Raw genomic sequence first — 26,376 nt, 5'->3', positions numbered from 1 at the left:
GAAAAATGAAATGATCGTTGTGTGGATGAGAAAGAAAAAAATCTCTATGGTCGATCATCGAAATTTTCGTCTGACAATTGATTAAGATGCGTAGATTTCTTTGCTCCAAATTTTTTGAAGACAATATGGAAAAAATAACTAGAAATGACACAAATTATTAGGACAATGATTTTTATTCGTGTATTTACAGGCAAACTTTTTATAGGCAGCCCTGTGACCAGCGTGCATTTATTTAAAAAAAAGAAAATGAAAAATAACTAGTACTTATAAATTTAAAACCGGTATACTCGCGTTACATAGAAAAAATTTCGATAAATATAAATGCACAGTGACCTACAGGGCAGACACAGTTCAAAAATAATTAATAATATTAGCAACAATACCTATCGTTAAATTATACATAAGATCTAAGATTATGTCGATCTACCCTAAATATCGTCATTAAATTAAACGTAAAAATTAAAAAGGAAGAATCTAATATTGCAGATCGCGAAAATCGATCGTTTTATCGTTTGAAACGAACAATAATTTCAACGATCGTTAATTTTGCGACGTTCGTTACACAGTCGCACTTGTATACGATTACGCATTACACCCATGTAATTGCGTAACTTTTATTTCGTGACTAATCGTCCGGTTGAACGTTAATACGGTGCGTCGTGGTCACTTTATCATGCGAATCTAGTTCAAGCTCAACGTATACCAAGAGTTCTATAAACTAAAGTATATTATACTAATCAAAGACGCGATCATAGGCCTGAAGGTGAATTGTACGTTCAACGTATACCTATGTAGTTGGACTGAATGGCAAATATGTACCCTAGTTTATGGCAGGACTATAGATAAACTATAATAATATCTCGAGGTATGAGAAAAAGAGGGAGAAAAAAGAAACGAAAAAACGAACTAATTAAATAATGAGGAGACGCGTGGGAGTCGGTATAGGTCCGGCTGACTTATATGCCCACGCTATTTCGGTATAAAAATCGACCAGAGCTAATCCGCTTTTCGACATGCTAGCATTCGCTCATAAACTATACGTTAAAAGTTTGCGCATAATCAACCAGACCATTTCGTAATGAAAAAAAAAAAACCCTTGATCTGATCGTCGCGAGCTTTCGAAGACTGGAAAGAAAAAGGATCGAATGAGATGAAATGGAATATTCGCGTCAGCGACTCTCTCCATCAAAAAGTGACGGACGTGATTAATAATTATAACAAGGAAAAGGAGAGTATGAAATTCGCTCGGCGATCGTTCGGATCGAAAATTTTAGGATCGAGTCGGTAGTTGGGGGTCGTATGGAGTCGCCTGAAACCCGACGTATCGGTTATTTTTCTTATGAATAAATCCGTGCTGTGCATCGGCCTTGTAATAAATAACTCTACGGATACCGAAGGGGTCGATGTACCCGAAGGATCCAATTTTTTCATCCTCGTTAGGCTGTTTCTGTTCCTCTTCGTGGTAATGTGTCTTCAAGTAATACTGAAATCCGTCCTTGACGGTATGAGTGCCGTCGTATTCCGGGAATTCTGGATTAACTTTCCCCTTCTCTCCCGCGGGATAATTAACACTGCCCCGGATGATATTTCCGGTTCGACTACCGGACTCGGGGTAGCTTTTGTTCAAACTTGAACCGTAACCCGGCTGGGATGCTTGAGGATAAGCTTGCGACTCCGACGTCTGGTAGTGCTGGGAAACTGAATTACTCGGCGATTGATAAATCACACTGTCACCGGGTCGGGGATATTTTTCGCCGTACAAAGGGGCTTGGTAAACGACGGAAGGTTCTGGTATGTGGTAAGGATAAGGACTTTGGTAGGGACTTTGGTAGGGGCTTTGGAACTGGTAATTCGGTAGGTGATTCGTGTTCGGCTGCGAATAACCGTCTTCCAAATTTTGCAGAGGTGTTCGTTCTCTGAAGGGCGAAGGGGTCGCTGCAATTGGAGCGCGCAACGGCGGAGATATTTCCGGCGACGGTGTCGAGGGATGCAGGTATTGAAAACCTACGGGATTACGAACAGCCGATGAAGCGGTTGGTCTCAAAGGCGCTACCGTATTCGCCTCGACGATGCTGTTGCCCGGCAAATCAGCGAGTGCGGGTTGCCTGCGTGGAGAGAAAAAGTAGGAAGAGAAAAACGGTGATTAGCGTGGGTGATCTGGTTGGTTCTTTTTCCTTTTAGATTTCTCGGAAATAGTTTTTTTTACCTGAATGGATTGACCGGTCTTCTAGGTTTCGCTAGGACTCCACTCTGGGCTGGTACCTTCTTGGAAATCGCGACCGCATCCTGAATCGGTCTTTCCTTACCGACGTAGACCATTTTGGACCTGTGCAATGACGCAGATGAGAACCATAAGGAAACATACTCTCAAAAAATTCCAAACCTAACCGTAAAGGTAATTCAATTCACGAACAATTATAAATCACTCGGTCAACTGACTTACTTAGAGATGGAGAAGAATTAAATGGCATCGTGGAAGCAATTATCGCGCCGTTAAATAATATTCGCACATGGATTTATGCGGGCTCACTGTTATGCCGCGCAACGAATTCATAAATTACGATTGATTGGGTATTTTTCATACCGCAATATTCTGTATCCTTGGGAGTCCGCTATGTAGTCCTTGATGCGTAAGTATCCCAAGGGATCCAACCATCCCTCTGTGCCGATGACGGTTCCATCGGCGAGTCTTTTTTCCTTCCGGTATTGTCCATTGAGAGTTTGGAACCGGAAATAACGTTCAGGCCCTTCGTCGGTTTGGATGTGGTACTGGGTGTTCGGGGTTAAATTCCAACCGCTTTTTTGTGCTTCAATTTCCCCTGCGGTTAAGCAGAAGACCGAAACCTGTAAATATAAAAATAAAAGCGCGTCTTTTTAATCATTTTCGGGTTATTACGCGCTCGGGATTTATTCACGTTGCATCGACTTGAGATATGAGAGAAATTGTAAGAGGGAAAAAAATTCATTGATCGAAAAAACATATTACACAACCCGATGACGGAATTATAACCGGAAGGAAAGTATACAGGATTACACTCGAGGAATATTTATAATAATCTGAGTATTTCGATGTCGGTGAAACTGAAATTGAACATATATACGTCATTTGATAAAAAAAAGTCCATTCTTTTTCATAGTCAGAATTTTTTCATTCAATGTAACGAATGGGATGGCCGTAAGATAGTACAGCCGCGGGCGATGTTTCTAAAATAACATTCAAGAGAGATTGTAAATTAAGCGTACAAGAGGAAAAATGTAACAAAATTCAATAATTGATGATAGTTTAATTAAACGCTCTGAAATTCTCTGCGTGGATAACATTTCAAAATTGGAAATAAAATTCGACTACGGTCATTAGAGGTAGTTAATAAAATATTGAATAATATCTCGAGGGCAGCGTTCGTTAAAATCGAATAATCTTTATAATGCAGCAGCCTTGAAATATTTAAAAATTACAGATTTATCGTTACGTAAAAAAATTTAACTAAAAACCGATCACCCATGCGTACGTCGCGTATATCAGTTTGAAAAATGAAGTCATTTGCTGACTTCAGGGACTAATTTTCGCTGAAACGTTTTAATAGATTATAATAGATACGTAACAACGATGAGATGTACAAACGATGTGAGAAAAGAGAATAACAACAAAATAAAAATAAAAAGTAAAAAAACTAAAAATGCGTCACTCAAATCCGCGGACGCTTTGAATATGCTAATAATCCAGAGATAAGTTGCGGTATACGTATGGTTATAACAGCAGCTGTCAACCGCGCGTAAAAGGAGATCCGGACGAGACATTTTTTTTTTATTGTACAATATAAAAATATTAAAGCAAACAAAGAGACTCATCGCATTCAGTCTCAATGCCAAGAGGCCAACTAAGGAACGTCCGATCTCATTGACATGCAACTTGGTCGTCAATTGCTAATGACTCGTAAACAATGCGACACTTATTATTAGTATTGAGTCAGTTCTCTCATTCCTAGGGCGAGGCGATCAACTCGCGACTCACGATTCATGCATCATGCAATCGCAAACGTATAGTATAGCGTACGTTACCCAAGTACATTTCATTACGTCAGAAACATTTCTGTACTGTTAAAAAATCCCAGAGGCGATTCATCGCGGAGAAACAATCGCTCGAAATAAAAACGATCAATTTTTTTTTCATTCTTCTTACGCGGATCGTTGGTCACGATCGGGGGTCGAAGATCGTGAACGAAAAATCGGTAGTCGTTAGTTTCTCACGTCATATTTGTGGCATCATTTATATCCACAAATTATGCCTGAGTAAATATTTTACGGACAAACACAGGTATGCAAATATACATCGGACAAACAATATACTTCAAAGGCCACTTTCACCTACGCCATGAAAAATCCATGGTGAGATGGTCCGATCGAGGCGTTAAAAATGTTTAGCGTCGGGAGAAAAAAGTGTCGCGTCCGATTCGATTATGTGATTGATTATTGTAACGTATGCGCGATATTATCGATGACATAAAAATGCGACCGTTTCGCAATATATTCAATACAATACGCGAGGTAGTGTGGGCAGTATGGCATTCGGGTAGGCGTTGTGTAGCCTCGAATTTCTTGGATTAACCTTGATCGAAGTTGACTAGCTTATATGCAAATTGCAAATCTGAGCGCCGGTGACTTTGCGATACATATATACTATGATATAACATTAGGATCACGAAGATCAATGGCTAAAAAAACCACACGATTTCTGGTAAAATTGAATCGGAAAATTTCCTCAGATGAAAAGAATCATATTATGCAGCATTCATTGTTCGCTCTACGTCGTTTATCAATAGGCGCGGAATCATGTTTTCATCTGCTGTTTACAGGTCGGATTTAATTTCGAGGCGGAAAATGTAACGACAATTTCAATCGTATACGGCGGCGCAATAAGGCATACGCCGCACAAGTAAACACTTTGGGCATAGGTGAGCGTCGGTGATCCAGATAGCTAATGTTTACACGGTATTGTTCCGGTCGATCCCCTTGTTCCTCGCGTAAATGTAAACATGACTCGGAAACGATTCTTCAGTTTTCGGTGAGAATTAGAAGGTGCTGGTTGTGTGGTGGATCATAGTGAATAAGAATTCGTCGATTTTTGTTCCGTGGATGGGGAGGGTGTCGAAGAGGACTGGAGGCAATGGAATCGGACCTTGAACGCATATTTGGAGCGCAGTTATTATTCAGGTATATGTTTTTTGTGAGCCTAATAAAATTTGCCATCCTCTCCCAACGAAGATATTTCTGGCTGCCTAATTGGACCTAGTTTCCTGCGCAATTAGCGTGTGCGTGCGAGACGCTGGTCGTCCATTTGCAGGGTTCCAGTTTCGTGAGTATAAAAAAAGATCAGGATATTTAATTTCTTGCGTGTTATTGTTATCCAATTGACGTGGGCGTCTCATCATGATCCAGTAATTTTTATCATCGCGGATTATATCAATTACGACGAGGTAATGAAGATACATCTATAAATTTTCTTGATTTATCGACTGAATAATCAATCAACTGACAATAATAAATTGACCAATTTTTCATCCGATGATCGTGTGTAAAAAATTTACACGATCATGGGAATCAGATTTCTCGGTTCGATCATTTTTTTTCTGTGTCAGCAGTGTACGTACGCAGTTTGTGGGAACTACGCTGCGTTGTACTATTAATTTGACTTCATTCAATGTAAGTTATATAGGAATTTTACTCTTAGGAGTTATATTTTATACATTTGAAGTCATGCAAATCCCTGCAGAATTGTATAAATTGACGATGACTCGATCGATGTTATGAATGGATCAATTCCAGTTTACAGATTCGGATTTCTGAGGTCGACGTACGTTAGAAAAACCTCATACGATCGGTTTTAAAAATACTTCGATTTTGGGGTCGAAAATCAACATTTTTTGTCACAGGGGTTTACCGGCTAGTCTCACGTAGTTTGATCTCAAAAACACGAATCAGTCGACTAAATGAAGCTAGGATTAGAACCAATCCGGATATCTCGATTCAGGTATTCGTTCTGCAAAATAAAAGTTTGCCGTAACCTGATTATTTTAATGCCAAGACATGGTTTAGATTATTATAAATTCAGGTTGGATGGGGATATTGTGTTAATTATTGAGAGCTCGAAAATTGATTAATAGATTTTCAGTCTTCCTTTCATGGTGTATGATACCGCAATGCACGGAAATTTTTTTTTTTTTTTTTTTGTACAGTACGTTCCTTTGATTCTGAAAGTCTGGGCCTATGCTTTAGTATAGCAAAACACGACAGAATTGAACTCCTCCAGTGTACTCTGAACCATTCAAGCATGTACTGGGTTTTAACATATTTACTTCCTTAAATGGTTATATAGAATTTCGCAGAAAAATCACTGCAAAGAGATGCCGCCGATTAGGTGGATCAGAGGGGTGATTTACGAGGTGTGAACAAGACGTTTATCAGGTGTTGACAGCTCGTCTGACACCTGCTCACAATGGGAGCAAGAAAAAACTAAGGACTGTGATTTCACACCTCATCATCTATTAAAAAGCTATAAATTATGTTTGAATTCTGGCACGTGCCGACGGTCGAGATGTCCGACGCACGTGTTAAAATAGGGCGTTGCAATATGCGACTTGTAATCCCTTTTGATTGGTTGAGCCTGAGCTTGCCACCAAACTCCGCGCGGAGTGTATTAGCCTAATGTTTTTTAAATCTGGATTTCGGTGCGAGAAAGCCGAGCGTGGGGCGAGCACAGGGCGTGCGGCGATACGCCGCGGAGCGGTAGGAGTACGAACGAGATAGAGAGCGCTCGAGCGCGGCGCACTGGAATATGAAATCTCGACTTTTCAAGACGTTTTTGTGGTCATGAATTTTGTTTATAAACCGTAGCTTTTGAAAGTTTTGATTCTTGGCGTTAATGAGTGAGTTTCTGAGACCCCTCGAGTCACCAGAAGAGTTTCTTCAAGTTCAAAATTGAGTTTTCTGTGCTAATCTTACGTAGTTTAATCTCATGAATTCCGATTCATAAGCTATATTGCTCTATCTATAAGATTGATCGAGTTATCGTAAATTTTTCGGTGCAGAAAGTAAAAAATCAAGAATATCTAGATGGGAAAAATTCGTAGCTCAATTTGGCCAACGGATTCGTGTTTCTGGGGTCAAAATACGTAAGAAAAGTGCCCTACGATCGATTTTAAAAATACTTCATTTTTGGCCCAAAATTTGAAAAAATGCAAAGGGGTACCCCTTGGAGTTTTTTTGATTTTGGAGTCAAAAATGAACATTTTTCTATATTGAGTTTTTTATGGTATTCTAATGTATTTTGACCCCAGGAATCCGAATTCACAAGTTAAATTGATCTATCTCTCAAATTGATCGAGCTATTGCTAATTTTTTTTACTTTTTGGAGCAGAATAATTGAGATATCTCGATGGCAAAAATTCGTAGCTCAATTTGACCAACGAATTCGTGTTCCTGAGGTCAAAATACATGAAAAAAACGTCATACGATTGATTTTTAAAATACTTCATTTTTGGTCCAAAAATCGAAAAAATCCAAAGGGGTACGCCTTGTTTTTTTTTGTTGTGATTTTGAGGTCAGAAATCAAGATTTCATTCAATTGGGTCCTAGGGGCTATTCTGATGTATTTTTAGTCGGGGAATCTGAATCTGCAAGCTCAATTATACTATCTTTTAAAACAACTGTGAGTTATCGTCAATTTATCATTCTGAGAAATGAAAAAATCATTGGCATACCATGGGTTTTAATCGTAGCTGAATTTATAGTCGTAGTTCTGCATGACATCAAATGATATTGTGACGTTTATAATGACGTCAGCGCATGGAAATGTTGAGGCGTATTTTTCTAACGCACTTATACAGCCCAGTCCAGAAGAATAACATGAATTCAGAGTGAATGGAGTATCACGAATCTCTCCGTCCACATCTATAGATGTCAACGGGATAGTTCGACGCACCGTTTCATAAAGGGAAGAAATGGCAGCTATAACTACGCGTACAATAAATATATCGGCATCGAGTAAGCTCCGACCACTTCGAATCTGGTTGAGTAACAGGCGGTTGAAGTAGGTGCGTGGGATTGGGAAAGCCTTAAGCCGGCCCCAGTCCATATTAAGAGATCCCATATCACCGCTGGTCTGGACTCTCAGCAGCGGACAGAATCTCATGGGTGTGTAAAAGTAAAGGTATATACCTGTATATAATAATATATATAAAGCTGTATTATGTAGCATTATATTCGCAACAACGCGAAACCCCGAGCTGTACGTTACATAGCCGCTATAAATAAACGGCGGGAACAAGTCAAAAAGAAAGGTGTAAACTTCAAGCTTTATATTATATGGCCGCCCTCGTGGTTTATGGGTTGTAAATGTATATATGCCTTCGGAATTGAGCATCTAATCTTTGTTGAAAACCGAGGTATGTGCAGGTACCGTTGAAGAGAAAAGAAAAGTACACGACTTACTTCGTATAGAAGGAATGTACGAAATTGGCGAATTCCAATTTTGGAATTTATGAATCAGAAGATTCATCCTCGTCGTCATTACAACCGTTCTATAATTTCCGCGACCATTAAATATCACTCTACAATTCCTGTTATACATTACGGGTTGATACATTATCTCATTCTGGGTCATACGTGTATACCTCCACATCCTATGTACCACTGCACTTTGAAATATAAGATTGCGCAGGCAATTTAGTTGACGCACCGCAATGGCATAATAATTTATGTGCAAGGAACGCGGAGATGCTTCTGAAGATGGTTAATTAAATCGATTGGATTTTACGTAATAACGTTCGTTTGAATCGTGCTGGATTTATGTGTGTAGATATCGTTTGAGGATACACGTGGACGTGTGTCGGTGATTTTAGCTATAGATCGTACCGGTTGACGTGAGCATTTCGAATTCGTCGAAATTATCGGATGCGTGACGTGTATATAGTAACTTTCACAATTCAAGATTCGTGATCTTTCTTTGATCTTTGCTCTCTGACCGACGGATCTGCAGTTGTGGAACGATTCGTTCAAACGGTTTTCGACTACCGGAATTTTCTGGTCAAAGGTTCGCGTCGCAATTGTTACATCGGAATTGTATCGTATCGGTTGTGATAGTTTTGCGACAAGTTTGGGAAGAAAGTTATTCCTCCTTATATCATTATTTGTTCGTTCGTTTTTTTTTTCATTCTGCGGAGCGAGTCATTTGTTAATTCGAGTCTGGGACCACGCCGTGGTTGGGAAAAGATCGAGACTCGGATCTCCCGGGCGCATTAGCGAGCGAAAGTATAAAATAAGACTACAAGGTGAACGTGCTCTGCTACAGAGAGGCATTAATCCCAATCCCGCAATGAGTTTTTAAGCCCTTGAGGCGAAATAAAATTCCCGGACATTTTTATATACATACGTGTGTACACAGGATGACGCTTTTTTCCAATTAGCGCGCTGAATTGCGATGTAATATCACCTAGGCTAGCCATGTAACAACTATTTTAACGTGTAGGCAGACTGATGCCTTTTTCTCATTGTTTCAAATCATGCTAAACAATACGTCATCAAAAATTTTCACTTTCGGAGAAACGGAAACTCAATTCCTTTGTTTCTTTTCATCCCTATGAACGGCTTTTTCTCTTTCATTGGACTAAAAAAAAAAGGACAATGCAACAAATTTGAGGAATTTCGAATCATTGAAGCTCTGGGGGAACGAAAACTGAATATAGAAAGAAGAGGGAAAAGAAATAATTCTGTTTTTTGAGAACTTAAATAAAAAAAATATTTGCAATTCAATTGTGAGATTACACAAGTCACGTACTCGTGAATTATCAAGAGGAAGAAAGTTGCGAATACTTGTTACTGAAATATGGGATCCTAACCAAACTTGGAAATGCGATTTATCTTTTTATTTGATTTTTTTATACCTACCGCTATATTTGCTATTCCGAAAGTGGTCAACGCTTGTACATATGACTCAAAACTATTACTGTTGTGCAGTAACAGTAGCTGGTTAATCAATTGCCCAGACGAACTAAAAGTCGACAAACAGAAATTGCCAATCGTCGAATAATTCTCTCTTGATTACTGCAGCAGTGAGCGATGCAGGTCACCTTCATATTTATATTTGCACTATATATAATCCACGTTAACCTGCGAAAATTGCCTGGGGCTGAAATTTCAAGACAAAAAAAGAAGGAAGAAAAAGAAATAAAATCAATTCTAACGCCGAACGTATTAACGTCTGTACTTTCCATTCACGTGTCCATAAAATATAGGTGTATAGACACGTTTACAATGTGCATATATTTCAATAGTAACCACTAATTGCTGTCACCGCGTATTATCACCTCGTCCTCATGTTTCATCTTTCTCATTTTCTGTCCAACTGATTTTTTACATAATCATGAATTCTTACGAATCAAGCGGACTAATAAGGACATGTGCGTACAATACTTGAATATGTTACAATAACCGTACGGGCGTAATAACAATTTCTTTTTTCTATTTCATCTATCGAAGCTGCGTTATTTTTTTATAGTAACGTTTCTGTTTGTCCATGGATATAATCACAATAATTTTGACGCGGCAATATCGGAACCTCTCCTCTTGAACAGGGCACGAAGTTATCTTCGATTGCGTCATTTAATTATCTAAGGTATATACCCATATCAATGTAAATTGTTAATTACTTCCTACATATATCGCGTCTGTAAATGGTGTTATAGATTAAAAGCCAGCTAGCTAGCTGGCCATAGCTAACAGGCGACATGGTGTCTGAACATTAAATCTTTTAACGAGTGACGCTATTTGTATGATTTTTTTATCGTTAACTTTTACCTCATACACCATGTAATATTATACATCAACTATATGGGGATATATTAACACTATATTACCACTTGACGATCACGATGATGATCGTTTTATCGGCGCGCGCGGCTTCAAACGAATTACACATACTGTGGCACGGTGCATAAGTCTCTATACCTCGCGGAGACTTCAACGCCTGCAACGCGTAGACTTCAATGCCTGCGGAGACTTCAACGCTAGATCAAGACACACGCTCACCTATGCTATACGTCGCACGTGGTTTATCGCTCGCCCTAATACATACGCGCGGTTTATAACTAGCAATGTTTGTAATGACGGCGCTTTTATAACGCGCGGTTTTGACCCACTGGCATTGATATATCTGTCCTTCGATTATAGGTTAATAATTTTCAACAAGGGATCGGCGAATTACAGTATTTGCTCTTGATCGAATTTTGTTTAAATTCTTGCCGGTATATCGGGGTTTCTCCTTAGATTTATTTGGTGAAAATTTCATTAGTTATCTTTGGTTCCAGTCACGCACTTTTCACACTGAAAAAAAAAAAAGTGTGACTCATTAGACTAATCGAAAAACCGCGACAATTATCTAACCGCAAAGAGTGAAATTTTAGTCCTGCAAGAATTCAGATCAGAGTTCGATCACTTGAATCAAAGTAATCCGTGGAACGAATGTTCCGCTGTTAGATCGAAGAACAAGTTCAAAATCGATAGAAAAGCCGCACGTGTGTTCTCCGGTAAATGATATACGCGCCCATTTCTACAATAAATTACACTTTATAAATCGATGGCGAGCGATAAACGCTGTACATAAAATCTTCTATATGGAGCACCAGAGTGCATAGCGTAGCAGCAGCTGTACTAGCCTCTCGATTTTCTTTTCCGAAGCTATCTCCTACTTGTTCATGTCTCGTTGCACTCTGGTAACAAGAATACCTATACGAGTACATGTTATACATATATACGTGCAGCACGCGCACCCGTAAGTTCATCGCATCGTGCAGCAAGAGCAGCGGGCGCAAGTTCACCATAAGCTTCTGTTTTCTGCACGAGCTTGTGTATTCTATTATAGTCGATATATGGTCGTATGTACTAATATAATATAACATAAATTTATGCAGTCGGCACACGGCGTTCTTTCACGTCGTAATTTCGAAGGCGAGAGTTGGCGCTGCATCGACGATAATTAGCATTCGAATACATCACGTCCTCCTATGGATCATTATACACCCATCCTATACGTATACACCCGTATATACACTGATACGATGCATTGTGGTTCCGCCGCATCATTTCGATTAGATAATTGACCGTTTCGGTCGTGTATCTATCGAGTCCGTTGCTCCTGTTGACCTTGACGATATTTGTAACAACGACAATACGATATCCTCGGTGCGTTCAAATGTGTATCACAGGTATTCGATCAATGACGTCAGGTTATGATATTGAAGCGTGCAAAAATGAAAATCCTTCGCCATATTTATGCAGACGTTTGTATAGCAAACGGGAATAATCATTTCATATTTTAATTGCGCGCGTTCGCATAATAATTAATGAACTATAGGTTTCCATTATTAATAAAATATTGAGATTTATCAAACGTGCATATACCATACGTACCGCACTCGAATGTTGTGTATATGTGTACCGTCTGCTCTAGTGAGACACGATCAACGAGCGGATACAGAAAAAGCATATAATTATATTCTTTACGGCATCTTCGTCATGGTTCCAAGATTTACCTACTTCCTGCATAGTATGTATTCATCACGATACATATCGATCTCGTAGCTGTACCGCGTATACCATTCATTTACACACTCGGTTATAAATTCTTTGAAGAAAAAAAAAAAAAAAACTTTTCAACCTCTCAATTATATTCACGTATCCATCAGTTGCACTTGCACGTGTAAAATCACTTTCTACGTGGTGTATATTTTTAATTATTGAATATCGATTTCGATCGCAGCGATATTCCCCATTCATCGTACATACAACGTCAGAGATCTATACTAATATGTGAAGAAGAGAGAAACGTCTTTCGCGGGGCAAACAAATTGACGAACACGATCTAAACGCATGCGGGTCGTTTATTCCCACGCGTATATGTACCTAATATTTGTTTTATAATCGATTATACCTGAATTTTATTCACAACCTACTCTATATTGAATAAGACGTAGTGGAACCGGCGTATATTTTTTTTACATTCGATCGTTAATTGGTTCGCTTTGTAGGACGCGTATATGTATAACGTAATCTGTTCTGCGGGTAAAGGTGAAGTGGGTTTTATTTTATTTTATTTTATTTTTTTTTTTGTCAATAGGAGTGGGTTTCGCGAGATTTACCGTAACTCCCGATATCAACGACGAAGGACCCGAAGACCCGATCGCGGTTATTACACACGAACGACATCGGCAACACTTACTCTGCCATCCGCAATAGGCGCCCGTCTGTCCGCCCGCCCGCAATGCAACACGCGATGTGACCATAATAGGAAAGGCGTGAGCATACCGCGTTATTTCTGGTTAAATGAAATTAAAAAAAAAAAATAACAACACGACGGTACGAAATGAAAAAAAAAAAATCGAAACGATAGAATGGACATGCAAATGTGCACCTTCTATATTTATCCAACGATCTTACTCGGCACAGCTATATTGCTGCGGTGTACACCTGATGAAAAATATGCGTACGGCCTGCTTTGTAATTTCGAAAAAGGAATTCGATCCAATGTTAAGGTTACTACGAGATCCGATGACATGTGTACACGTTTCTTTTCGTCTCCGCTAAATTGAATCGTACGTAGAGTTGAATTCGACCTTGCGGAGTTCGCGCGGGTATATGGTATGTGGTTAAATTTTAATTAATTATCGCGATTACGCGTTGTATACCGAGACCAAGAATATCCTCTACATTTTCTGCGAGTTTACGGTGTACGTTCTGCAGGATATTCATCGTACACTTTATCAATCTATTTTTGTCCGATCATCATCATCGTGGATCGGTAGATCGGAATCTGTATTACGATGCATTATTCACGTAGGTTGATTGATTCGGATAATGAAGTTGAGAAATGTTATTGATATTAAAATGAGATCGAGCGATCGATCGGTCACGGTTTTTCGAAGGTTCTATAGGGAAGTTATTAAAAACTAACGGTATTTGAAGGCTTTGTTTAATTTACGGTATAAATTTTCGCCTACCGATACTCTCGGCGGGTGTATAGCCCAACAATAATGGTCACGTCAAAAATCAATTCGAAATGCCTTTTGTTCGCTCCCAAGAGATCGGTAGGAATCCGCTAGTTTTTAATGAGATTTTAGCAGGACAATAAAGGGTGTAAAATCAACTTTGTCAAACCGCGATGCGCGGGTCTCTTTGAAGAATTGGCGTGTCCGAGACGTCGTCAAAATTCACGGTATTCAATGCCCGTTAAATTTACAACCACATTTTTGCCAACTAAAATCTAAAAACTACTCAACCTCTGCTCATTTAAGGATTCTCTGAATTTGATATCCCTAAACGCTGTGCACCTAACGATCTGGCGCACAATTTTTCTTCGACCGACGATAATGAGCAGATTTTTTGCCAAATTAACCGATCAATTAAATCCCTCGCTAACGAACCAAAAGTCGGGAGTAGCTGAGCAACTCAGTTTTTCGTCGATTCTGGAAATTGTGAAAATCGTCCAAAAAGACTCGTGCAAAATCAGCCACCCAACGTCGTACAAAAAATCAATTTTTCCCTACCAAAAAATTGCAAATGACAATCGCACTCGGTTTCTACGTACCGTCAGGCAATTTAGCGCTATAATAATCCTTAGGGTAATCATCGTTGATTTGTTTTCTCTGTTTGTTCTCGTAGATGAGATATATAAACTAGTTTTCGCAACACTGCAATAAATAAGACGTGTTATTTTATCAACTAGGCAAGAAGACGACGGCACTGACAATGAGCTAGTGAACTACTACTGCGCGCACCACTTCTTCTATATCGCGCACTGATGTCGTACCTCGAGCGAGGCGTCAAGTATACTTATTCCTGACTTCTTTACCTCCACTTCTGGTGGCTCCGGGCCCGGTTATATTGCCACTTCCTCCGACGCCGCAGACTCCGGCGTGTAGTCTATTACAGGGTGTAGCGAATACCCTTCTCTCCTCTTCTCTGCACAACTTCCTTTTTTTTTTTTTTCCATTTTTACCATTTTTTTCTTTCCTCGGTCCCAGCCGCGCTTCGTCTCCTCATTATGGTCACCTTCAAAATCATGTCTTCGGCGTTACGTACGTACCCAAATGAGTCGTCGCAAAGGATATGATTAATCGGATAACAAAACATCGGTCTTTCCGGAGCTAAATTAACAATCATCCGTCGCTAAGAAGGATTTTCCGGAGACGATAATGACTTTGGGTAAATATTTTATTTGCGACCACAGAAAATCCATCCTCGGACTGTTTCATTTTTTTTTTTTCTTTTGTCACGTTGCAGATGAAGAGCGCGACATGTACTCGGTATACGCGGAAACACGGTGTGATATTGAGGTGGAAAACGGTAACTGAGGTAACCCAAAAAAAAATCGAACAGACGCCATCGTGCACAAACCGTCATCAGGAATTCAAAGCCAGTATTTTTTTCTAACACAAAGTGCAACAGGTAATGCGCGAAGCGTTCGATGTCAAAAAGAACAAACGTTATTGGACGCGGAATTTAGGGCGGCCATGGAAGGCATTCGAATAGCCCGAACTTTGGTAACGTCACCGAGAAATCTGGGTTTGATGTACCGTTCAATTTTTGGTACAAACGGAGTCGTAAATTTTCCATAATAAAATATCCCGTGGGAGTAGAACGGTTTTACCCGCATGTAGGTGAATTGAGACCAAGTGTATTTCCATTTTTAACGAAAAATTCGATTTATCCGTTTCTCATTTTTTGTATTTCGTTGAGTAGCAGCGTGTATACGGTTGATGAATTTATAGCACGAAGCTTGTTGTGCGGAGTGGTGAAGTTTTCTGATGCGCTGAAGATAAAATATACGCCCGTTTGCGGAGAAGAGTTCGTTCTTTTCTACATAATATACGCGTGGGATATAGGCGGGCGTATTATATATTTAACCGAGTATACTATACATAAAAATACGCAATTCGCTTCGTCGCGGTTTTCCCGCGTTGTCTTTAGGTTTAACAATACAAAAGACGTTGCTCCGAAGAACCACCACCACTACTACTGTGGCTGCAATGCAGAAAGCGCGGATCTCATTCTCCCTACCGAAGAATAACTCTCGGCTGTGTACTTGAAAAATTTTATATTATAAATGAACGCGTTATATGTATAAGGTGTACGTCAATTTACGTGTTCGTTTACTACGCTTACACCAAATTACTTTCACTTTTACTACCGGCGGAACGCCGCCGCCGCACGCGGTTACTCCTATAATATCGTACACTTCTCGTTCAGCGCCACGTACTTTTTTTTTTTTTTTCTTTTTTCTCTTTTTTCTTTTTCAATTCTTTTTTTTCTCCTAATTGTAAGTGTACGTGTAGCGTTAGAAAATTCACATTTTACACCTATGCCTCTGTACACTATGACAGACGAACACATTTTTCATATTTTTCAATCTTTATTTATAGAGCTTAACAAATAATGCAGCGTTAAACAATCATAACTGTGTGGCGTGTGTAAAAGCAAGATACGTATAATTTGTACCGTACGAGGTTGTTATTACGATGTTCATCGTGATTGTAATTTCAATTTCCAATATAGTTTCTATAATTTATTCCATGCGCACAAATAGTAAACTATTAGTTGTTCACACATAATTAGGAGTGAAGAAAAGCATCTGAAACATACGTGCGATCCGTCTGTACATCGTCGCACGGATTTTTTTTTGTTTTTTTTCTCTCTCTACCGAGGCACCTGTAATCTCGACTGAAATTTTACCTCTAGGGCATAGGACGGCTCCGTCGGAGCTTAATTGTTAACACTTCAATAATTTAACGGTTAATTATAACGATAACGTCGGAGTGTCACGGCGCTAATTACAGTCAAGTAAGTCGCGGATGACATTCGTTGATGTCTCTCGGTATAATGCATAGAATTTAGGTGTACCGCACCTATGAATTTCTTTCGTTTCTTCCCTTGGGAAATATTTCGGTACTTGTGTACAGTTGGGGTATGTCGCAACGCAGGAACAGTTCGACATTGGCCGTATCCGGCGCGTCCTGACCTCCGACATCGTGTAGCTCTTATCCCTTGTGACGATCAAATGTCCGTTGCACTTCTCTTTGTCTCTTCTTACGAGACGTTGTCTTAGAGCGTACCTCTACCTATGTTTAAATCACTGGGGGGGGGAGGGGATGTGTGTAAAGAACCGCAGCATTCAGAAGTTAGAGGGAAAACCTGATTTGCACCAGTATAAAGCAGCTGATTGTTGATTATACGTATTATGCACGTATACACATGCCGCACGCTGATGTCATTTGTATCAAGCGCATTATTTGAAATCGAGAACGTTAGTCACGTACTCTGTACTTATAGGTATTGTAATTGCACCCGGCATTCGTTCATTCATTCATTCGATACGAGGATAACGTTTATCAATTACGAATTGCGTGTAGAATGACAAAAAAAGTTGTGAGAATTTTAACTGCGATTATTACAGTCGACTCTTAACTAACAATGCGAAAGATGACAACATCGTAATCACAGTCTTTGAGTATACAATCGTGGTAGGGAATTATTGCCATCCTCACCGAGTAACAAAGAGAAAAAAAAGATAAATATGTAATTGTTTGTATTCTGCATTATTCAGTTTTCTTTAATCCGATGAAAAATATTTAATCTTGCTCGTTTTGAAAATAGAATGTCTGTGGGTCATGGAAAAAAATATAATTAGGACGGAAGAATTTGCCCAGATCAATTGTGTAAGTCTTTTAATTGACAGTGGTCTATTTTATTAGATCGAATGAATCGAATTCAGATTAATTTTCTGCTCACTTGCTACCTGGTAATACAGCGACGAGAGCAACCTGATTTCAATCACGAGTTTCTTAATCTTATTCATCGAACAATAAAAAATGATAACTTATAATTAAAAAAAGTGTCTTTAAAACTCACCAATACCAGAAAAATCCAGTGGCGAGTCATCCTGACACCCGCGTAGAGTTAAGCTGCGGGTTGTGATTTATAGTCGTAGATGACGATGGCGGTGATGATGGTGACGATGATAATGACCGACTTTAATTGAGGAGTTCGTATGTAATAACGGAATCGCAATGACACGGAACGTCGAGACGGACGTAAGGACCCTTGGCTACTGAGGCGTGACTCTGAATCGGCGAAACGGAGATCGCGACTCGCGGAATTATCTGTACGAGAGACGCTGGACCACGGAGGCTGTGCAGAGGGGCGAGCAAACAGGCCACACACGCCTCCGCGGTTCGCCCCGGGTTGCCCCCACGTAATTCTTATACGCACTTTTCACAGTATTGCTCGGTGATTGCGAATAATCGCTGGCCGTAATCCCTGTATAGAAAAATTACTCAAAGTAACGGAAGATTGCCCGTTCTTTTTTTTTTTTTTTCTTTTTCTTCTAGGGACACCATATTCAGGCTCGAAGATCTACTCGAAAATGATGCGTTTGATCATAAAAATTCCAGGCCAAAGTTACGGGGGAAAAAATGAAGACTTTCGGCGATGATCTCACGAGACGTGGAGCTCGAAGAAAAGTACAATCCTGTTGACATTTATTATGATAAGTCTGATTATGCAACTGTGTTTTTTTTGTCAATTATTTTTTCTCATTTGCCAAAGTAGCTGTCATCTCGCTACGTGATATGAAACTATTCCAAAAACGACTTTCAAATCGTGAGGGAAGAAAAAAAAGGGAACCAAAAACGGTTGAATTTGTTCTCGGATCGCCAAGGCCGCCCACTGGTCAATCATTGAAATTCTTACCTCATTATCGAAATAGATTTAGCAATTAATTTTACGCAGCTACTAAAAATACCGATCGGTTGGCAGCCTCTCCGATGCGTCTGGTTTGCAGACGTTTAGGCCTACGCTAGGATAATTTTTGAGACCGTCGTGTCATCGTTTTTGTCCCCGGAACATTTGAACAACGGAGTCTTAAGAACAAACTGTCTTCCTGGTAGCCCACGTAAGATCCAAATAAGGAAGAGACGTACAACGCACCTAGTTCACTCTGAGAAAATAAGCGCAGTTCAGTTACATATTCAATTATGTTCCTACGGCGAGTTCGTAACGTTCTTAAAACTTCTATGCAAATCTCCGCGTGCGTTGAACTTAAGTATGTTGCTTCGAAGTCGTTCGCAAAAAATTCGTCCTTTTTTTTTTATCGATCTAACGGATTTCAAATCGTTTATATTGAATCAAATAAATATTGTGCACAATTAAGACCCGCATAGATCATTTTTTACTATTAGAACATCAGCCCACGTACATCGATACTCTCATTTCAACAATTGTTAAATCAGTAGTTAAGAAATTCGCAGCCATAATTGTATAAATGTGATATAAAATGTTGATCTTAAACGTGGTCTGAACTTACGTGTCGGTAATGATTCGTATACAGGCATAGCGAGAGGGTTGGTGATTGTTCTTTTTCCGACCAGTAGAACCGATCACCGATGTGTCGCCAATCAGACTGGCGGCGAAGAAAATCATCGGAATTCCATTGAAGAAGTCTTCACTGCACCCGGATTTGGAAAATGCTTCATTAACGTCATGATTGTTATTTGAATGAATCGGAATTTTTCAGGACATGATTTCTGGCTGAGAATCACTGAGCAATTCACTAAACGACATTGGCAATGAAAATAATCCGGAGAACAATTGACACATGAATTATTTAAAATAACTACCTTCTGTAATATGCCTGTGTGGTTATTCATTGTTTGGGTAATTAGTTTTTCGAATGTATAAAAATGCAGGACGAACATCATTCGACCTTCGACAAAGATTCTATTGTTCCCCAGTAATTGTTGACCGTGTAGCGAGGTATTATTTTAGAAGATGTGAGGATTTTTTCACAAATTACCAGAATTGAGATGCCCTTCCACTTCGAATAATTTTGAAAAGTGGCAGGTGATTTTATCGAATGAAAACATGTGGAATGACGATGAAAACTTCACAGTAGTAAAATGGAAAGCGGTTGTCATCCGGTAATGAGTGTTTACCATGTTTAGTGATGTGCTGACGTATTTCAAGTCAGTAAATGTGTCGGGAAATACGCAGAAAGTGCATCATGTAATCCTAAACGGCGAATGGATAGGAATTCGAATGGTTTTCGGGCATAACACCTTTTGGGTTGAGAAATCCTTCGTCCAAAATGAAAAACACATTTTTCCTTTAGGCGATTTTCCGATTCGACGTTCGGTATATATACCCCATGACAAGGGGATCGTAGTATAGTTGTTGTTGTTCAGCGTGAGCTGACGAAAACTTCAATCATGGTGAGTATATGACCATTGAGATATATCAAGAGACTTATTAATCAGCTAGAACGAGAGTGAAATTTTAAATCATTCATGTTTCTGATCTGCAAATCAGCTCTGGATTAAAAGATTTATTATTATTGCAGAAGTTTTTGCTGCTGTTGGCCTTAGTGGCCTTAGCCAGCGCTGACGTCAGATTTGCAAAATTTCCTAAGCCGAATGCGCCACCCTCACCGCCTCCGCACATAAGTTTTCGATCGAATATTCAGGACCGCCTGTCTTCAGAATCTCATTTCTCAACCCTTACGCGCAATACCAACGGTCCATTGAATTATCCGTATCCGCCACCTGCGCCGCAGAAGCGAGTTGAACGACCGGTAGTAATTCCTCACGCTCGATATGGTGTGCCGCTCCAAACTCCACCTGCATCAGTTGAGAAATTTGCACCACCTCCACCCCCGCCGCCGCAGCCACCTCCGCCGCCGCCTCCTCCGCCACCACCTCCTCCCCCACCTGCTCCAGTACCGGTCTATGGACCGCCACCTCCTCCTCCACCCCCGCCACCGCCGCCACCCCCACCACCCCCGCCACCACCTCCACCACCAGTATATAGTGCTCCGATTGTGAAGTATGAAGCACCTCCACCGCCTCCACCGCCACCACCGCCGCCACCACCCCCACCCCCGCCTCCTCCGCCACCACCTCCTCCCCCACCTCCTCCAGTACCAGTCTATGGACCGCCACCTCCTCCTCCACCCCCGCCACCGCCGCCACCCCCACCACCCCCGCCACCACCTCCACCACCAGTATATAGTGCTCCGATTGTGAAGTATGAAGCACCTCCACCGCCTCCACCGCCACCACCGCCGCCACCACCCCCACCCCCGCCTCCTCCGCCACCACCTCCTCCCCCACCTCCTCCAGTACCAGTCTATGGACCGCCACCTCCTCCTCCACCCCCTCCACCGCCTCCGCCGCCACCACCGCCACCTCCACCACCACCACCAGTGTACAGTGCTCCGATTGTGAAGTATGAAGCACCTCCACCGCCACCACCACCGCCGCCACCACCACCTCCTCCACCTCCTCCACCACCACCACCACCACCTCCTCCAGTACCAGTCTACGGACCGCCACCTCCTCCTCCACCCCCTCCGCCACCACCGCCGCCACCACCACCACCTCCACCACCACCACCAGTGTATAGTGCTCCGATTGTGAAGTATGAAGCACCTCCGCCCCCACCTCCACCTCCGCCTCCACCCCCACCCCCACCCCCGCCTCCTCCGCCACCACCTCCTCCCCCACCTGCTCCAGTACCAGTCTATGGACCGCCACCTCCTCCTCCACCCCCTCCACCGCCGCCACCACCGCCACCACCGCCACCACCACCACCTCCAGTGTATAGTGCTCCGATTGTGAAGTATGAAGCACCTCCACCTCCACCACCGCCACCACCTCCTCCACCACCACCACCTCCTCCCCCACCTCCTCCAGTACCAGTCTATGGACCGCCACCTCCTCCTCCACCTCCCCCACCTCCTCCGCCACCTCCGCCACCTCCGCCGCCGCCACCACCACCACCACCACCCCCACCCCCAGTGCCAGTATATGGACCACCACCTCCTCCTCCACCCCCTCCGCCACCACCACCGCCGCCACCACCACCACCACCACCACCTCCAGTGTATAGTGCTCCGATTGTAAAGTATGAACCTCCTCCTCCACCCCCGCCACCACCGCCACCACCGCCACCACCGCCACCACCACCACCACCCCCTCCCCCACCAGTACAAGCCCCCATCTATGAACTTCCGATTGCTTATTATCCACCTGCGATTCCTGAACCTGTCGATGAAATAATATTACCCTCTATTCCACCACCACCTTCTCTACCCAAGCTTCCATACATTCCCTCTATTCCAACTCCAACTCCGGAACGTGAGGCTCTATATCCAGCCCAGGTACAGGAAATCATAGAACCTGAACCTTTTTACGCACCAGAGATTATTGAGGCACCAGAACCTGCGCCAATCTACAAACCAACGCTCCCATTGATACCGGCACCTCCATCTCTACCTAAACAGCACTACGCTCCTGCAATTCAGCCCTCGTACAAGCCGGTCAAGAGGATTCAAGAATATGTTCCTGTCCAAAATTTTTTGGCACGTCTTCCCCTGCCGCCAGCACTACCTCGAGGTCCTTATTAAAAAAGAGGAACGCTTAGAACCATTACTCCATAGTAAATATGTACAGATCTGCAACTTCGGAAGGCATCTATGAAATATAATTCGTAACATTTTATAACTCTACGATATGAGAAGACAAGCAAAAATAACTGCAATAACGATCAGTACATCGCCAAAAACTTAAATAATACTTGTCTGATCTTTGGCTTCCCGCAAGCCCAGACAACTTTACTGTAGTGAGAGAGTTGATGTGGATGTTAGAAACCCAGGAGCTGTACTGAATTTCGAAAGACTAATCGAATATGTGTAACAACACGAATGTACGTAGTGTACGTTTGAACGATCTCACCTCACGTGTTGCCAAGACATGCAGTAACATTTGTAAAATAAATACTATCAGTAAAACATGGAATTTGGCTACAAAAGATTGGAATCTCATCGTGGAATCATAAATGCCGCTAATTTCTAAGACACAGTATATATATATATCAATGAAATTTTTTATTATATCGAACAATGACAAATGATTGAAAAATATACGGTACAAAATTTTTTTTTACAATTCCAACTTAACGATTGTCTAAATTATTCTTAAATTAAATTACTTCTGAGTTTTTTTTTAGAAACTTGAATACCACTCAAGTCCCATGAAGTTTACTTTTTTTCTTTTTCAAGACAAGACTGTGTACATATCCAATCTTCCAACATTTCAATAGCAGCCGAAGCTTTTCACCCCTATCCCCGCCAATCACTTGAGATATTCCTTCGAAACTTTTTCAACAATTTCGGATAAATTATTCGATGGAAGACCGACGAGCTTTACACTTTCGTCCCAAAGTCTCGCGGCCTTTGCATCATCCTGCGCATTCGACGACGGTTTGGTAGGCGAACACTCTCTGAAATTATTAAAATTTACATCGGTTATATTTGAATTGTAGTTAAAAGTGAATTATCACGCGATTTTAGTCGATTTCAGATTTGATTTTATCACGCACCTGTAGTAAAGTCCAGTTTCCTTGGCAGCTCCTTCATCAACCGCGCAATGTAACGTCGTCTGTGCTCCTTGCTCCACATTTTTTATAAAAGGAGACAATATCGAGAAGAAGAATCTGGCACCTCGGAAAAGACCTTCGTTCAAATGACGTCCCAGTTCAGATTTTATCACGCCAGGGTGGAGCGAATAGACATTTATTCCACCGATATTATCATCTGAAAATGACAAAATGATTAGTATCGTCATAATATTTTTTTACACACAGATTCAACAGCGACTATTTCACGATAATCACCTTTTAATCGGCGTGCCAGTTCCCGAGTGAACAGAACGTTCGCCAGTTTGCTCTGAGTGTAGGCGCTGATCGCGTTGTACGATTTTTCACCCATAAGATCGTCGAAGCGTATGTCTCCCCCTATTGTGCATGAATGAATTTTAATCATTAATCATTTTTAATTAGTTTTGACTTACGTCACAAATTAATCCAATCATCCCAACGACGTCCGTCTTTAATTCATCCTAATTTGTTCTAATGTATACTCTGGATGATGGACTGAATTTGTCACGTGATCGAATAATCGTCATTGCGTTTCAAATTTCGTACGTATTCTTTATTTGGTTTCATATTCTCACCTTCGTGAGCCATGGACGAGACATTCACGATTCTACAACAAAATTCGGATGCCTTTTGTGTTTGAATTATTTTCGGAAGGAGAAGCATCGTGAAGAGAAAATGACCGAGGTGATTAGTTCCAAGTTGCGTCTCGAATCCATCTTCCGTAGTGCCTTTGGGGCACATCATTATCCCTGCATTGTTTATCAGGATATGAACAGCTGATTCAGTGGTCGATATGTGCTTAGCGCATTCTTTAACACTAGCTAAGCTGTTTAAATCCAATTTGCAGACAACGACTTCACCGGGTTCTCCGATAAACTGTTCTCTGTCAGGCCTGAGAATGAAGAAAACAGAAGAGCATAGAAATTACACGGAGTGCTTGAAAATTTTCAGACTCTCGAATCCGGGATCAATGTTATCAAGGTAACCGCGTGCACCGTGTCATTGGGCATTCAATACTTTCGTGAAAAACCAGTTACAATTCTGGTGAAAAATAATCAACCGAGTGAAATAATATAATAACAATAAAAACGGTGGGTGGCTCGCGGCGATCGATGCTCATTGTCAGTATAACGAGCGCATTCCAATATATTCGTGTGTTATGCGAATGTATATTACAGTAATACTAATTATAGGTATACGCGGCGTACTTTGATGGTGGAACTTTTTTCAAATCTTCAGCTGCCGCGTTCGCCTTGGCAAGATCTCTGCATGCCAACACCACTCTGGCTCCTGTAAATAGGTAAATAACGTGTGAATACCAAGATAACGCTCATCGAATCCCTAAGTTCTTCAAAGATTTCAAACTGAGGAAGGTCAGTACTCGATTTTGTGTACTGATTTCAAAAATACTGTGGCCAGATATCTTTTCTCATGAGATTTGAAAATCAAGGCTTTTCTTTCGAAGACTCTCGCTATGCATGCTCGCTGATCATCTTGACGGTAAACACGAAAATTCGGTGATTTGTGTCATTTCATAATCGATCTTGGATATACAATAATTACTCCATCAAAGGATAGAACCGTTACCACATCCGCGTATTCTTTTACCGCGACCTTGAGAGTGACATTTAAAATCCAGTGGAACTACGATTACGAGAGAAGAATATCTACTTCCGGAAGCGTCGCCTCTTCGGTATCGTTGTATTTTTACACGTAGCTTCCATCTCATGAAAACAATTCGATATGAAAGTAGTTTTAGCGGTTTCTTCGATTCAAGGTCGAACGAACTTGCAGAGAAGGGGATACTTTCGGTACCCAATATAACTGTTGTTTCTTTCAAAGATGAAAAACTGATCAGTGTAATCATTTCAAAGATTCGTATTATTTACTTTGAAAAACATGTTCGGAGTTAAAAATTGAACGGTGCCCATAATAACTCACAACGTATAGAGTTTTGCGTCTGTTGCTGTTGTATTTCAATCTCTTCGAGAAACCGCATCCGTCTCGATGTCAGCGGCTTTGCACAATAATTATTACGAAACTACCTGTTCGATGAGATTGTTGCCCGACTATAGGAGTATAATTTAGTTAACGAATTCAAAGTCAACAATTTTTTACTCGTCTAGAAATATTTCAAGCAAAATAATGATCGAACATCGTGATTATTCGTTTCATGGCCAAGCTGGTTAAACTATTTCGTGAATTTATTGAATCGAAGTTTACAAAAAAACCACTCACCCCTTCTGTACAAATCCCGCGCAGTTTCTTTACCAATTCCTGTATTGGCACCCGTTATAACAATTGTTCTTCCAACGAGTCTGGCTTTGCTTTGACAGGATCGACTGAACGGCCACATTTTTCACTCCGGATACGGCTAATAATTATTCTTTATTAAATTACAGCCCAGCGTCATTTACTGTGACCGAGTAAAAGTAGAGTAAAGCACGTTACGAACTTTTGTTGTGGGGAGCTTCTGAAGCCTTCGACGAACGATGAGGAATATAACTGGATTCTTTGTGGGTCTTTTTTTTCTTAATTTTGAAGACGAAAAATTCAGGTCGTCTTCCAAGGTACAAATTTGACCGCCGTCAGACGCGACTCTCTCCAAAGCACTGTTGGTTACAAGTATAGTACCTTAAAACTCGACTTCCACTACTACCATGGCAACTCGCTTTCAAAACGTTGGATTCTCTACGTCATAACGAAACGCGGAACCCAGCTACTACTTCTTCGAACGAATCACAAGACGATTTTAAGCAGCAAGGGCCAATAATCTTCACCGTCTGCAGCTCGGTTGTCTCACAATCAGTGTTAACTACCAAACCACAAACGAAACGACGT

General features: G+C 41.1%; 3 protein-coding genes across 8 annotated transcripts; 1 reads left to right on the top strand and 2 right to left on the bottom strand.

Moving 5' to 3' along the window:
* Positions 1 to 154: 154 nt before the first annotated feature.
* LOC105692714 lies at positions 155 to 18,142 on the bottom strand. Of its 4 annotated transcripts, none has more exons than XM_048654713.1 (4): positions 17,962 to 18,142; positions 2,585 to 2,844; positions 2,207 to 2,326; positions 155 to 2,105 (listed from the first exon to the last, which is right to left on the bottom strand). In XM_048654713.1, the coding sequence occupies exons 1-4, from the start codon at positions 17,983 to 17,985 to the stop codon at positions 1,271 to 1,273; spliced, it is 1,239 nt and encodes a 412-aa protein (XP_048510670.1). In that variant the 5' UTR covers positions 17,986 to 18,142; the 3' UTR covers positions 155 to 1,270. The 4 variants fall into 4 exon arrangements, with proteins under 4 accessions (XP_048510670.1, XP_012267526.2, XP_012267525.2 ...); XM_012412103.3 differs by having other exon boundaries at positions 17,956 to 18,141; XM_012412102.3 differs by lacking the exon at positions 17,962 to 18,142 and adding an exon at positions 14,636 to 14,881.
* On the top strand, positions 4,272 to 23,176 carry LOC105692573 (basic proline-rich protein-like). Of its 3 annotated transcripts, none has more exons than XM_048654709.1 (3): positions 4,272 to 5,211; positions 18,435 to 20,312; positions 20,441 to 23,176. In XM_048654709.1, exons 2-3 carry the CDS (start codon positions 20,310 to 20,312, stop codon positions 22,502 to 22,504), a joined length of 2,067 nt encoding a protein of 688 aa, XP_048510666.1. In that variant the 5' UTR covers positions 4,272 to 5,211; positions 18,435 to 20,309; the 3' UTR covers positions 22,505 to 23,176. The 3 variants fall into 3 exon arrangements, with proteins under 3 accessions (XP_048510666.1, XP_048510667.1, XP_048510665.1); XM_048654710.1 differs by lacking the exon at positions 4,272 to 5,211 and adding an exon at positions 7,484 to 8,206; XM_048654708.1 differs by lacking the exon at positions 4,272 to 5,211 and having other exon boundaries at positions 18,362 to 18,566; positions 18,655 to 20,312.
* Positions 22,964 to 26,160, bottom strand: LOC105692711 (retinol dehydrogenase 12). Its single transcript, XM_012412091.3, has 7 exons — positions 25,991 to 26,160; positions 25,774 to 25,909; positions 24,744 to 24,825; positions 24,111 to 24,427; positions 23,773 to 23,892; positions 23,479 to 23,692; positions 22,964 to 23,379 (listed from the first exon to the last, which is right to left on the bottom strand). Exons 2-7 carry the CDS (start codon positions 25,889 to 25,891, stop codon positions 23,232 to 23,234), a joined length of 999 nt encoding a protein of 332 aa, XP_012267514.1. The 5' UTR covers positions 25,892 to 25,909; positions 25,991 to 26,160; the 3' UTR covers positions 22,964 to 23,231.
* Between the last annotated feature and the right edge of the window lie 216 nt (positions 26,161 to 26,376).

This window comes from Athalia rosae, chromosome 4 (genome assembly GCF_917208135.1).
Source record: "Athalia rosae chromosome 4, iyAthRosa1.1, whole genome shotgun sequence".
Classification (NCBI taxonomy): domain Eukaryota; kingdom Metazoa; phylum Arthropoda; class Insecta; order Hymenoptera; family Athaliidae; genus Athalia; species Athalia rosae.
The sequence above is the reverse complement of the archived record's forward strand: the minus strand, read 5'-3'. Positions and strand labels throughout refer to the sequence as shown.

Bases quoted from the DNA above. Each gene is read 5' to 3' on its own strand.
- LOC105692711 (XM_012412091.3), bottom strand. From the start codon at position 25,891: ATGTGGCCGTTCAGTCGATCCTGTCAAAGCAAAGCCAGACTCGTTGGA. The intron at 24,826-25,773 runs GTGAGTGGTTTT...ACCTATTTACAG, and splicing joins GCGGGATTTGTACAGAAGGG to GAGCCAGAGTGGTGTTGGCA. The intron at 23,893-24,110 runs GTGAGAATATGA...CATGCACAATAG, and splicing joins CTCGTCCATGGCTCACGAAG to GGGGAGACATACGCTTCGAC.
- LOC105692714 (XM_048654712.1), bottom strand. From the start codon at position 13,334: ATGGTCACATCGCGTGTTGCATTGCGGGCGGGCGGACAGACGGGCGCC. The intron at 2,845-13,190 runs GTAAATCTCGCG...TTATATTTACAG, and splicing joins CGTTGATATCGGGAGTTACG to GTTTCGGTCTTCTGCTTAAC. The intron at 2,106-2,206 runs GTAAAAAAAACT...CTCTCCACGCAG, and splicing joins AGACCGGTCAATCCATTCAG to GCAACCCGCACTCGCTGATT.